This window comes from Apodemus sylvaticus, chromosome 10 (assembly GCF_947179515.1).
Source record: "Apodemus sylvaticus chromosome 10, mApoSyl1.1, whole genome shotgun sequence".
NCBI classification, from domain to species: domain Eukaryota; kingdom Metazoa; phylum Chordata; class Mammalia; order Rodentia; family Muridae; genus Apodemus; species Apodemus sylvaticus.
The window spans coordinates 13,549,643-13,563,468 of record NC_067481.1 but is presented as its reverse complement, the minus strand read 5'-3'; the positions used below and the strand labels follow the sequence as shown (position 1 = coordinate 13,563,468).

The following is a 13,826-nucleotide window of genomic DNA, read 5'->3' as shown; positions in this document are numbered from 1 at the left end:
TATTATATTTCTTTCTTAATTCTACGTGGAAAATAATGTTGCAGATTTTTTTGTTGTAGGTCTCACTGAATAAATGACATTTTAAGTATTCATTCCTTCTGCGGTGGTATTTGAGGCAGGATCTTCTATATCCTGGGCCGGCATTGAACTGACTGTAGCTCATGATAATCACGGACTCGCGAGCTTCCAGTGTGGCCACAGAGTCACTGTCCTTTTGTGTGCGTCCTGTTGTTTATGCTGAGTAATTCCTTGGATCAGACAAGGCCATTAAAGGTCTTATGGGACATAATGCTCCTAGCTTTCTAAGAGGTTTGTATAGATCGGCGATGCCACAAGAATGTGTGCAGGGTTTTCTGTAAACCCTCTCAAACAGTAGGGGTGTAAGGAAGGGGGCTGCTGGCTCAGATAGCACTCACGCGAGGTATTTTAACTCTCATTTATGTTACCTCCATAAGATAAATAATACAAATACTTTTTATGTAGTTGAACTTTTACTGTTGACTAGATGAGGAGCTTCTTTTCTTTTTTTCTTTGTTGTTGTAGTTAGTTAGTTAGTTAGTTAGTTAGTTAGTTAGTTAGTTAGTTAGTTAGTTAGTTAGTTGAGGCTCACATAACCCAGGCTGACTATGAACTGCAGTCTGAGAATCCCCTTGAACTGGTCCTCAGGCTGCCTCCTCCTTCCAGGTGCCAGGATTACAGGCCGTGCCACCAGTTGGTTTCTTTATCCTTGTCTAGATTCTCTATTGAAGAATGAACTCAGTGTTTTCACCTGTGTGGGGAGAAGGACCCAGGAGAGCTTAGCAGGAATCTGAAAAAATGTGTAACTCTACCCAGAGCATCCCTGTAGATAGAGTTGGAAAGGCACAGAAAGGTGTGTGTTCAAAGCTGCTTATCATCAGATTGGTGTTAAAACTGCCAGCAGTGACCTGACTGCTCCGTGGTGCTAGCACTTAGGAGGCTGACAGGCTGCTGTGAGTTCAAAGCCAGTCCTGCTTATTCCTGCCTCAAAAGAGAGAAAGAAAGGAGAGAGGGAGGGAGGGAAAAGAAAAGAAAGCAAAACGCTGGTGAGGGGTGCGACGGGGAAACTAAAATGATTTGCTGATTTAAAAAGATAAAAGTCAGCTCAACCGCTAGGCATGCTGGGCAGCCGCTAGGACCAGAGTTTGTATCCCGGCACCCACCTAACAAACCAGGGGTCCCAGCTCTGAGTGGGCAGACACAGACATGGGAAGATCACTGGGGCTTGCTGGCCTAGCCTACAAAAAGCAGGCCTTAGGTTCAGGGGAAGACTCTGCCTCAAAAAGGACTACACAGAGAGAGAGGGGTTACCAGCACCCCCAGACTTCTGCTCATATGCACAAGCATACGCACCTGTACATACATGTGCACATACACTCACACAGACACATTTTTTTCTATTTATTTCATGAGTATGTGGAAGGGGTGTGGCAGGGTATATCTACTTCCTACAGCCCAGGAGCCAGTGGCACAATCCCTGTTCTTTATTCTGAAATACCAATATTATAGCAACTTCATTTTACTCTTACCAGGTCCTTGAAAACAAGTCACTGTGTGTTCCCATTAGAGACAGTGGGAGAAACAGTAAACGACAGTTACACACGACCTGGCCTGTGTTTTATGCTCAGTTCCCTGTTTATGTCCAGATCGCTGTAGAAATTGCCTTAAAATTAATTCAAGAGCATTAAATGTTCTACCTCCCATGGCTTCACTGTGCTTTCAGGGGTGGAGGGGATTCCAAACCTATAAATAGCACAGGTTGCTCGAGGAAATGGATGCTACCCAGTTTGAAAGGGGAAGCTTGGGGCTGAAGAGATGGCTCCACACTGGCTGCTCTTCCAGAGGACCCAGGTTTGATTCCCAGCACCCCACCAGGCAGCTCACAGCCATCTGTACCTGAGGTAAAGAGCAGTAGATCAGTGTGTGAGCCTCAGACCACACTGGTCATGTTCTTCATCAGCCTGTTTTTGTGGCCAGAAGTGTATCTGGACATGACACTCCCCCCCCCCCCCCAACTGAAGACTACCGTGGACTGAGCAGGAAACCCGGTCCTCATAGCAGTCTTCACTGAGTGTCTTTCTGATGGATATGGATTGAAGCAGAAACTGGACCCTTGCTGGAGAAACCAAAGGGTGACTGGGCTCATGCGAGCTGCCCCAGCTGCCCTTTTCAGGGCATTCTGCTTCTCCTAAAGGAATGACTGGCATTGGGTGCGTTGGTCATACCACTATTTCAACGAAAATAGCCTGGATTCATGTTGCTGCTGGTAGAAGGCTTGAGCTTTCAGCTGAGTGTTAGAATATAGGAAAACCCACATCAATCTGCCACAGTGGGCGCTGCAGCTTCCCACAGACAAGGTAAAGTTGACAGACTTGTTGGCAAGGATGGTTTTAAATCCTGTGTAATAAAACATGCCAGCATTTGAAAGCTTTGCATAACTTAACTGATCTGCTCTGTCCAAATGACCACTGTCAGATGCCACTGAGCTGTGGCCAGGTAAAGACCCACTCAGGACAGGCAGATGGGGCCTGGGATGGCAGGATCTGAGAAGCTCATTGGTTAGGGTTGCCAGTCCCATAGGGACCCGGCCTTCGGGCCTACCAAATTTGATGTCACAACAAAGATCTTTGCGGTGACCTGAAAACTTTTGTAGTGACATTTTTGTAGTGCTAGACATTGTTTTCTTTTCTTTCAGTCAGGCTGACCTGTAGTCACAGGCCAAGTACAGGAGCGAATGTCTTGCAGTCATCCCTCAAACCATACCAAATGCAGTAGCCTGTTGTGTTATGCTTCCTGTTGGCTGTTTGTGTGATTGTTTAATGTCGCTGAGGATGGCCAGGGCCCAGAGCATGCTGGGTAAGCACCACTCAGCTCCACCGTCAGCTCCATTAGTAGTGCTTCAGAGTTAGTATTTGTCAAGGTCTCTGTTTTGTGTTTGCCTTCATTTTTGGGTTGGAACAAGAGTCTCCCTACGTAGCCCTGCCTGGCCTCACCCTTGGTAATCCCCCTGCTTCAGCTTCTCTGAATGTGACTAACCAAAGTATATTTGGACCAAGTGCACAGCCCCAGATTACAACATAAACAGTGTGATGTTCAAGTCTTCCTAACTTTGCTTTCTTCTTGTTTTCAGGGTGAGTCTGTAAAGTATTTCCTGGATAACTTGGATAAACTTGGAGTACCGGTAAGCTTCAAAACAGTCGTTCTGATTTTGCCTTCAACGATTGATACTTGGAGGCAGTAGTGGGGGCTAGCATTGCTTCCATCTGGGGCAGCTTGTCAGGAAGGTTAGAGAACTCCAGCAGCCAGCCTTGCCTTTTCTTTCCGTGCCAGTGGCCTGAGTCATCCTCCTACAAACATGGATGGGTTCCTGATTTTTGTCAACATGAAAGAGATTTGTGTTTGAAAATGAGATTTCACACTGTCTATTATTCTTCAGTGTTATTGGGTTTTCTGTAGCAGAAAAAGAGCAGGATTTATTTGTTCTGGGGTTCAGTGAGGGGGCTGTATTCTTAGGCCTGCAGAGGAGACTGAGGTAAGAGAGAGCCACCTTGGAAGGGGACCGTGTTATCGTCCCAGTGTTTGCCTCAAAGCCAGTGACTCAACTGGGCTTGCACCTGGCTTTCCTGTACCCATGGCAGGCAGAGAGTGAGTGCCGTCATCTGTTCACTCGAGAGGTCGGCAGAATTAAAGTCTTCACTGCCTAGAGCTTCTGCCCCAGAGGTATTTGTTAGTCGTGAAGCCCAGCACAGCAGCCTTTGCTTCCTCTTAGATGTCTGCTGTCTTAGATGTCTGCTGTCTTAGATGAGCTGTGGTTCTGTGACTTCAGTGTTGGTCGCTGAGGAAGCACAGGACTGACCTCTAGAAAAAAGCCGGTCAAGTGCCGCGGTCTTAGCACACTGGGCACTGGACTGGTTTTCTCTAGCACATTCATTTTTACATTTTCCTTATATCTTCTGATTGAATTTGCCTGCTAGGTGTGATGGCACACATCTGTAATTCTAGCAGTCAGAAAGCTGAGGCAGGAGGATCATAAGTTCAAGGCCAGCCCATTTCAAGAAACAAAATATGTTGCCTTTCAAGGAGTATTTTTTTACCTACTTCCTGCAAATTTAACTATCTCCTAGAACTTGAGTTCTTTGTAGCTTAGTTTGTGACATAATACACAGTCAGAGAAGAGCATTAGGGAGCGGTGCGTATGAGGGGTGCATGCTCACAGACATGCTCACATGCTACTGCAGTGGCTGCTTTGGTGTCTGTCTTCCTCAGCTTGAGACAGGGCGTGCCCTGAACCTGGAGCTCACACACTTGTGTAGTCTGCCGATCAGCAAGCCCTCCGTCTCTTGACCGCAGCTCTAGGATGATAGGTGGTTCTCTATTGGCACCCACCTTTTTATGTGGGTGCTGGGCGGGGATGCAGACTCAGGATCTCAGGCTAATGCTGTGCATACGCTTTACTGAGCTCACCTCCCCTTGAGCCTTGAACATTTTTTAAAATTTTATTTTTATTTTATCTGTATGAGCATATGTATGTCCATGCACTACTGTGCTTACTTGGTGCCCTGGGAACTCAGAGAAGGATGTAAGTTTGCAGAACTTGAGTTCTGTCTGCTGTGTGGATGCTGAGAACTCAAGCCGTGTCCTCTGCAAGAGCAGCCTATCCAGATCCCAGCCCAAGTCTGACTTTTGTTGTTTGTATTTCATAGGCCTGGAACCTGCTTTGTAGACCAGGCTGGCCTTGAATTCACTGAGATCTCTCTGCCTGTGTCTGTCTCCCACTGGAATTAAAGGCATGCGTCACAATGCCCAGATGATTTATATAGTTTTAAGAGTGTTTTCTTGCAGTCTAAAGAGCTCGCTTGATCTGCTTTTCTGTGTTTCAGGCAGGTTTTTTTAAGCACAACATTGATATACATCCTCCTTGTTGTTGCTGGGGTTTTGATGTTGTTTGTTGGATGTTTTTTTTGAGGCAGAGTTTCTTGTAGCTCAGGCTAGATTCAAACTTACCATGTAATAAAAGATGACCTTGAACTCTGCCCTGGTGCTGGCATGGCCGGAGGCTGCGCTAACACAGCTGCCTTAGCTGCCCGCTCTCCCTGTCTATATCAGCCCTTGCTTCCTTGTTACATCTAGCATGCTGATGGTTGCTTTGTTTTTCTTTTATCCATTCTTTCGTGGACCAGGACTTCCTATCTTGATTGCAAGAGTTAAATCCCTGGTGCCTGGTGACAGTGCCTGGCACAATGTAGGCAATGAACAAAGAGCTCACAGATGAATAGTTTAGGCCAGTCCCAGGTATGCATAGTAGGTGCTTAAACTGTTAGGCTGAGAATAGTTCTGAAGCCACGTCTACGGGGGAGGAGATCACACAACCAGCGTGGAGAGAGGAGCGAGGCTGGCTGTGCTGTGTTTTGCCACACATTCTGTGAACTTAAGGACAAATCATAGAACTGCATTCACTTCCCTCCAACCGAAGCTGTAGAAACCCTGCTCTGTATTGAGCCCTTAGAAAGGTGTAAAACGCATACAGCTTGTAAAGTCATGGTTTTTTGATCCTGCCTTGACTTTTAAAATATTTTGACCGTGAAGATAATATTCAAACTGTTCCTATTCGAGGATTGCCATAAAGCCACGTGACTTGTGGTGAAGTACTAGTCCGAGAAGGAAGAAGCGGTCAGGGATGTAATGTAAGGAAGTATGCGCCGGGGGCAGTTTTTCACTCCTGCAACTAACAGTTGCCTCTGTTCAGGATCTTACTGTTTCCCTGGTCACAAGGTCTGGAAAGCTAGTCATGGTGGTGGGATCTGGGGTCTTAGCACTTGTAAAGCAGGAGAATTATCAATGAGTTCCAGGTCAGCCAGGACAGCATAGTAAGACTTTGGCTTAAACACACACACTCACACACTCACTCATTCACTCACTCACTCACTCACTCACTTGTGTGGGAGACTAAATGTGTAATCCTAGCACCCAAAAGGCAGAGACAGGAAGATCATGACAAATTCAACACCAGCCTAGTCACCATAGCAGTGGTTACATAAAAAGTTCAGTCTTGACAAGTGTGCTAGCTATGAGTGCCTGCCAGGTGTGAACATCCTGTTCCTCCTTAGACATGGTGCTCAGAGTGTGCTCTTCCTCAGTGAGTGAGAGCTTTGAGCCATTGCCTGGAAACAGACTAGCCTAAGATCTGAAATGCATACGGTTAATCATACGTGTTAATCACACGTGAGAGACGTGTGGGGCTTTTTCCAAGTCATGAAGGAGGTGTGTACAATAAAGAAGGTGTAATGAGGGTCAGACCCACGCGTGTGAAGTGAGCCCCATGAGTTACATCCTCAGATCCTTCTGTGTTTAGAGGGGTGAGGACCAGCATGGAGATGCTGGGGCAGGCAGTGAGATTACTCCGGCAGAACCTAGGAGTGGGGCCTGGTTGGTAATGCAGGTGGGTGAGGTGAGCCGAGAGTCCCACTTACATGTGAGTAGTGGGTCCGTAATGGAGCTCTACCTATAACTCCAGCACCTGGGAGACTGAGGTGGCCGGATCTTAAACTTGAGGCCAGCCTTGGGTTGGTTGGCTGTTTTTTATTCATTTAGTTTGCACATCCATTTACTGGGCCAGTTGCCACTTTTGGGCTGCTAAGTGTAAATCCTTTTCTCTCCCAGGATTACATCCCATCCCAGCAAGACATCCTGCTGGCCAGGAGGCCCACCAAAGGCATCCACGAGTACGACTTTGAAATTAAGAATGTTCCTTTCAAAATGGTTGACGTGGGTGGCCAGAGATCAGAACGGAAACGTTGGTTTGAATGCTTTGACAGTGTGACATCAATACTTTTCCTTGTTTCTTCAAGCGAATTTGACCAGGTGCTCATGGAGGATCGCCTGACCAATCGCCTTACAGAATCTCTGAACATTTTTGAAACAATTGTCAATAATCGGGTTTTCAGCAATGTCTCTATAATTCTCTTCTTAAACAAGACAGACTTGCTTGAGGAGAAAGTGCAAGTTGTAAGCATCAAAGACTACTTCCTAGAATTTGAGGGGGACCCACACTGCTTAAGAGACGTCCAAAAGTTTCTGGTGGAATGCTTCCGGGGGAAACGCCGGGACCAGCAGCAGAGGCCGCTCTACCACCACTTCACCACCGCCATCAACACAGAGAACATCCGCCTTGTGTTCCGAGATGTGAAGGACACAATCCTTCACGACAACCTCAAACAGCTTATGCTCCAGTGATGACAGGACTTATGTTTCAACACCTTGTTGTGATTTCCATTGTCTCCTGTTTGTCTTGTTTTTCTCTTTAACTTGCAGTTTACAACAGCAGTTAGAATCTCAATTCTGTGTCTAACTTCTTGGAACTCTTAGTCCATCCGTGGCCTTTAGTTTGTGGCTGACAGCTGCTGAATTAACACATTGCCAATATCTGCTGGAATTCGGGCTTTGATCGGTTTCACCGTCCAGTGGTAACTTCCTGGCAACCTCATACTAGATGGACTTCAGGCTTCAATTCTTCTGCTTGCAAACTGAAGTCTCCTAATTCTCCTGCAGTGCCAAGAATAGGTCATGTCCTTAAGTACTTGTAGGGATGAGATTATGAAAATTGAGTTCTAGAAAGAGAGTGCCTTACCCAGCAGTGACATGCCTAGCTAGGGCGAGCCCTGGTCTGGAAGGACTGCTAGAGAAGAGGTTTAAGGAACAGCAGTTCCAGCCTTCAGAGGCTTAGCCTCTTACACACACAGCAGTAGTTTGTTTGTTCCTCTCAATTCCTTTAATTTCTGAAGGTAATGTCTTAGTGTTTTAAGTTTACAATATGGATTTCAGCCTGAGGCTGATGCGGTCATAAATGGTACATGTGCTATGTTGATCTGTGGTGACCAGTAGTGACATGCAGTTTCCTTTGCCATACATGCTGTCACTAACTCGATGTGCCATGTTAGAGACTCGCTGGCCACAGCAACAACTAGAAAGGGCAAGCACCTTGGTGACAGAAATCAACATGGCGGCTCCAGAGTGCCGAGGGGGTGACTTTTCAATCCTGACTCATTGGGTTTTGTGCCTTGCTGGAGGGAATCGCTGTCTTATTCCTTTAGCCACTGTCTGAACCTCAGCGACTCTGAACTGTGGCACTCCCGGGGTTCTCTTGTCCCCGAGAGCTTGGTGGGCGGTATTTCCTTGTGAACTGTTCAAGAAGGCGTCCTTTCAGTCCTGTTCATGGCTAGTGCCTCTCTGTGATATAGTTTGTACGTGTTGTGTGTGTCGTCGTGTGTGAGACAGCAGCTTCATTGAGGTACATTTGAATCTCCTAAGAATGCATCTAAGGATAAGTAATTTTTTTGGCCCATATTTAAGGAGGTTTGCCACACACACACACACACACACACACACACACCACTGCTAAGTTAAACTGTGCCCATGAAGTAGCTTATGATTAAATATAGTGACTGGTGTACTAAACCATTTGTCATGTCCAACTGGCCTGTGAGTTTGTAGAACCTGAGCTTGTCCCTGCTTCCCTGGGGGGTACACGAGGGCAGCGATGCCCTGTTGTTTTACCGTGTGACTGTTCCCAGGCAAGAAATGGGGCCCTGGAAGATTGGCCCGTAGGCAGTGGCTTTCCTTTTTCCCTGCTGGCGGGGCGGTGCGAGAGCTAGGCCTCGTGTGTTCTTGAGAGACATGACTCATCTTGGGTTTGAGCTTTCACTGTCGTTCTAGTTATAAAGCCTAGTGCTTTCTTGCCTTGGTCATATCATGAGCTTGAGACATGTAAGCCAGTATCACACTGCAGGTATTGTTAGCATGATTTATGGATATTTGAATGGTCCTACATCTGGTCCTTTTTTGCCAAAAAAGAATCTATCATTTAAATTCATGGAGTTTGAATAACTCCAGTGCAGCTGAGCGTGTGCATAGTCACACGTGTTCTGTGTTAACCTAGCAAACGTTACTGTGCATTGGCCACAACTAACTGCAGTGAAGGCAGAAGTCAGTCCCCCCAGAAAGCAGCTGTGTCTAGTCACATTTAAGCTCTGTGATGAGCACAGAAATCCTGCCTGACAGAGCAGGATCTCTGACTTCCTCCATTGTGACCATTACCCAGAAAGGACAAGAGCTCCCTGCTAGAGACAGCATCCTTCCCGGCACCTGCAGCTGCCTTCTGAAGCAGGCAGCATCTCTGAACCCAGTGCAGTCTAGATACAGAACTGTAAAAAAGCCATGGTCCACATTTGCAGTCTGACACCTACACCCTGAAAGGCAGGTCCTTCTGTGAAGTGAAATACTGTTGTGTGGAGAGGGAGATGCAATTTAGCCAACAGGATTGAAAAGGTGCTCAGCCCTCAGTGTGCTGACTCCTCCCCCACCCCCCAATCCCTGATCCATGCCTGGGAGTTGAGGCTCTGTGGGGCATTGGTCTGCATGTCTGGGGTGTGTGGAGTGACTGTGCCTAATCAAGACTCCTCCTCCATCCCCACAGCCTTCCTGCTTACTGACAAAGAACCACACAAGTGTCTTGGTTGACTTTGAAATCTTTTTATATTTTACAAAGTTGCCTTATAAATAAAAAGACCAACACAGATTTAGACCTTAATTTTCTTTTTAATGTGGAAAGGGCTTTGTTTCATGTTTTCTTACAATCCCAATTCAAGATGTGCCACCCAGATATCTGTAATGGCCTGAGAAGGTGCTCTCTGCCAAATGCTGTCCTATTCATTGGAAGCCTCTGTGTCAGTTTTTCTATCTGGAAAGGATACTTAATAGCCAGAGGGAAGCGTCAGCCAAGCAAGACTGGGTGTCCTGAAGAGGAGCATGCTGGGATTTTTGTTTGTTTTCCCATTGAAGTGCATTGTGGGTACTTCACACCCAGAGTGTCCTCTGGTGAAGTCCTCAAGTTGGGATTCAACAGGGAAATGCTTGTTAAGTTAGTGGCAGCTGCTGCTTTAAAGTAAGAGAAAGTAAAACTACATTAGTGCCAGAAGCGACAAGAATTGTTAGATCCAGCAAAAAGCATGTGCCCTCTAGGTAACTCTTCCTTCCAGTGTTTGCGCCCAAATTTTAATGTCATGTATTTCTCAGTGTTGGTATGCACATCCGGTTATGTCTCGTTTATATGAAGAACAAAATGGCCAAGTTATGTGGTTATATCCTGAGACTCAAGCTATTTGGAAAACCCTCAAATTGGTGCTTTCATTATTTAATGATACATTTAGGCAAAACCCCAAACAAACCATCTGAAACCTGATTCCGGGTTGCAATTTGTAGCGATGTTATTTTCCTCCTTTGAGAAGATGAAAGCATCAGTGTTAATTTGAATTTCCTGTATGAACCCTTAACCCTACCTGTAAAGTCCAGTCAAACATTTGTAAGAAACTCCCTAATAAACCCAGAGAAAGCTGCGTTGTTACCCTTTCATTTCTTTTACTTTTATTTGAAAGATGGAGAATAAAGCTTTTCAGGTCCTTTTTATTTGGAAAGTCAGACTTTGGTTATATGTCTCTTCCCTGTGATTTAAGCACATTAAATTCCGTGAGTTAAGGGATTTTTGGTTTGTGCTGCTTGAATCAAAGTATTTTCTGCTTTCTCTCTTTTTTCTTCTCTCTCTCTCTCTCTCTCTCTCTCTCTCTCTCTCTCTCTCTGTCTCTCTCTTAAAGCTGGGATGTGGTTGGCTTTTCAGCCTAGAAAGCATGAGGGCACGTGACGCCCATTTTCTTATGGTACGAGTTTAGGGCTTAAGTCAGTTTACAATAGGATTGAATTTTGTGTTAAAACCTGATGGTGGCTTCTTGGATACCATCAGCTAGATGCTTCCAGCCATGCCTGGCAGGCAGGTATCAGATTCATCAAAGGAGTGTCCATCCACTAACATTGTAATGTCCTCCCGAATGTAGGTCAACATCTGAATTTACCTGTTCATCCCTCTATATAGCATTCAGGTCTAGCCGTCCGGTTTTGAATGCCATGGACAGCACATAGCATTATTTTGTATTTGTTGGCTTGTACATTTGTGCTTTTGAGGCAGTCTCCCTATGTACCCCAGGCTGGTCTTGAATTTGAGATCCTCTTGGTTCAACTTTCCAACTGCAGAGATTACCACTTGTTATTTTTGTAATAAAGCACTAGTCTTGTGGTAGTGTTTAGTGGGCTGTAATGTGACTTTTGTGACCTTTGCTATGTTAATAGTGATAAAATTGCCAGATGATTTGAAGCCTACCTGAACCTATGAGGTATAAGTTTTGGGTCTGTGAGGATCACTAATGGTAATAAACTACCTTCTCAATATGTGATTTTGAGTCTATTCACAGATACAGCATTGCCAAAGTGAGTGGCGATTTTGACATTAACTGTGCCTCTTCAATGGCACCGAGAGTGATGGGGAGGAAGGAGGGTGTTCTTGTTGGGTGCATATGGTAATGAAACAGACTATATACTGTGTACCTTCTCTTTACCTCTTACTTGAAAGCGGAATCGCAAAATATCCCAAATGACTTTTCTTGGTTACACGCGAGCTCACAGGGCACAGGAAGCCTTACTAGAGGCCCACAGTGCAGCCCTTATAGATGCAGTCCCTAACAAGACATGGTTTATACTACTCTCTATAAAAGTATTTGTGGCTAGAATTTTCTTTTTTTCTTACGTCTTTTTAAAACTTGCCAGGAACTTAGCACATTATCTGATACTGTTGTAAAAAAAAAAATTTTTTTTTTTGGTCAGTGCTTTGGTTCAAGAGTAGCAGTAAATTATTTCTACAGGAGATCTAAGAGTAGAAGGTATGGTTTCATTTTCACCAAACAAATTGCTTTTCATTAAGGCTTTTTACTTTTGTATATATTTTGCAAAAGTTTGTTCTCTACTATTAATATTTGCTTTGTAAAAATTACTGACATTTAATAAACATTTATAAATGACTTGGTAGCATGATGTTATTGTGTGTGAAGCTAGGGATGCATTTTACATTGGAAAGCAGAAGTTTGCACACCCTTCTGAAGGCGTGAAGATTTACACCACATCTCCAACTGTCTCCCTCCATGGAAACGGTTCCTGACTAAAGATGGCATCGTGGCCCTCCCAGAGTCCTTGGGTCTCTAAGATGTGAAGCAGGAAGAGGGAAGCGCTCCTCCTCTCTGCTTCTCTGAGAGTTGCTGGGCCTCTGAAGGCTTCTGGGCCCCAGGCTCATCCACTTACGGCACAATTACTCTTGAGTTTGCTGAAATCGAACTGATATTTAAAACACTAATCAACCCATCAACACTCATTCCCTCCCCTCCCCCAATAAATCTTGTTTTAGAATACGGAGGTGGGGGGAGTTGGACGGAGCAAGATAGTAAGGATTCCCAGCATGTCACCCTGTAACTGTTTCCCCAGTTAACACCTCACATTCTGACACTCATTAGGCAGCATGGAGTTTAGAACCACAGAAGTATCCTTTTTGTGTTACATATTTTCATAAATCTGTTTACAAAAGTAGCAACCTAGAATCCGGAGTAAACAATAGGAAGTAACTATTCCCCGGCTCGGAGGAGGGTTTAAAGAAGTCCCTGTTTTGCAAGCATGAGGACTTCTGTTCTGTAAAGAAACTCCTGTATACAGCCAGGTGTGATAGTCGGCACCTGTACCCTCAGGGCTAGAGACAGAGCCCTGAAGCTCACTGACCAGCCCACCTTGCTGAGTCTATAAGCTTCAGGGTTGGTGGGAAACCCTGTTGCAAAAGTCAGAAAGTTGGACTGGAGAGATGGCTCAGCGGTTAAGAGCACCGACTGCTCTTCTGAAGGTCCTGAGTTCAAATCCCAGCACCACATGGTGGCTTACAACCATCCGTGACAAGATCTGATTCCCTCTTCTGGGGTGTCTGAGGACAGCTATAGTGTACTTACATATAATAAATAAATAAATCTTAAAAAAAAAATAAAAGAAAGAAAGATTACTTTCTTAAAAAAAAAAAAAGTCAGAAAGTGATAAAGACCTTGTTGACCTGGCCTAAATACACACACACACACACAAAACATGGGCTTGCATACACCCATGTACACACCCATACTCAAAAGCTCACAGTCCATGTACAACACACACCACACAAAAATCCTCAGGAAACCATGTCAAGTATACCTCATGGAGACACCACTTACCCTTCCTCAGGTTTCCTATGGCTGTGACCCTTTTTTCTAGTCCCGATTGTTGTGGTGACCCCCAACCTTAAAAGTATTTTCATTGCTACTCTCTAATTTTGCTACTGTTAGGAATCATAAACGTCTGTGTTTTAGGCAAGCCCTGTGACAGGGTTGTTCATCTTCTAGACGGATCTCCACCCACAGGGTGAGAACCACTGACTTACCTTTTAGGAGGAGCTAAGTGAAAAGTTTCTTTTTTGTTGTTTTTGTTTTTGTTTTCTGTTTTTAACTTTTCTTGAGAGACAGTTTCATTCCATAGCCCAAGTTGGTCTTGAACTTTTGATCCTCCTGCCTCAGCCTCCTAAGTGTTGGCATTACAGCTAGGGTTTGCCACCCCCAGCTGTAGGAGGTTGGTCTGGTGCTGCTGTGCCTTGAAATGCTAAGTGTTAGCTAGCACCCAGGGTCTGGTTGTCACTCCCCCCATGAGGAGATCCTCCTATACACCAAGTGGTGCCTTATAGCCATGCTCCCCAAGTTCATTGGTCAATAAAGGGCTAACAGCTATGGCTGGGTAGTAGAGGTAGGCGGGTTTTCAGTTACCTGACTGGGGGGTCACAGGTAGAGATGGGAGAAAAGAAGGAGATGGAGGGAGGAGGAAGCCACCATGAGAGGGGATGGACCATGAGCATGTGGCTAGGAGAATGAAGT

At 45.3% G+C, this 13,826-nt stretch overlaps 1 protein-coding gene across 2 annotated transcripts in view; it reads left to right on the top strand.

Moving 5' to 3' along the window:
- Positions 1-11,918, top strand: part of Gna13 (G protein subunit alpha 13) — a 38,096-nt gene extending 26,178 nt beyond the window's left edge. The window contains exons 3-4 of one of the 2 annotated variants that reach the window (XM_052194456.1): positions 3,149-3,199; positions 6,679-11,918. In XM_052194456.1, coding sequence (XP_052050416.1) covers positions 3,149-3,199; positions 6,679-7,251 — 624 coding nt within the window. In that variant the 3' untranslated portion in view covers positions 7,252-11,918. Of the gene's footprint in view, positions 1-3,148; positions 3,200-6,678 lie in introns of those variants that run through there. The other variant, XM_052194458.1, reaches the window with a different exon arrangement.
- Positions 11,919-13,826: the final 1,908 nt, after the last annotated feature.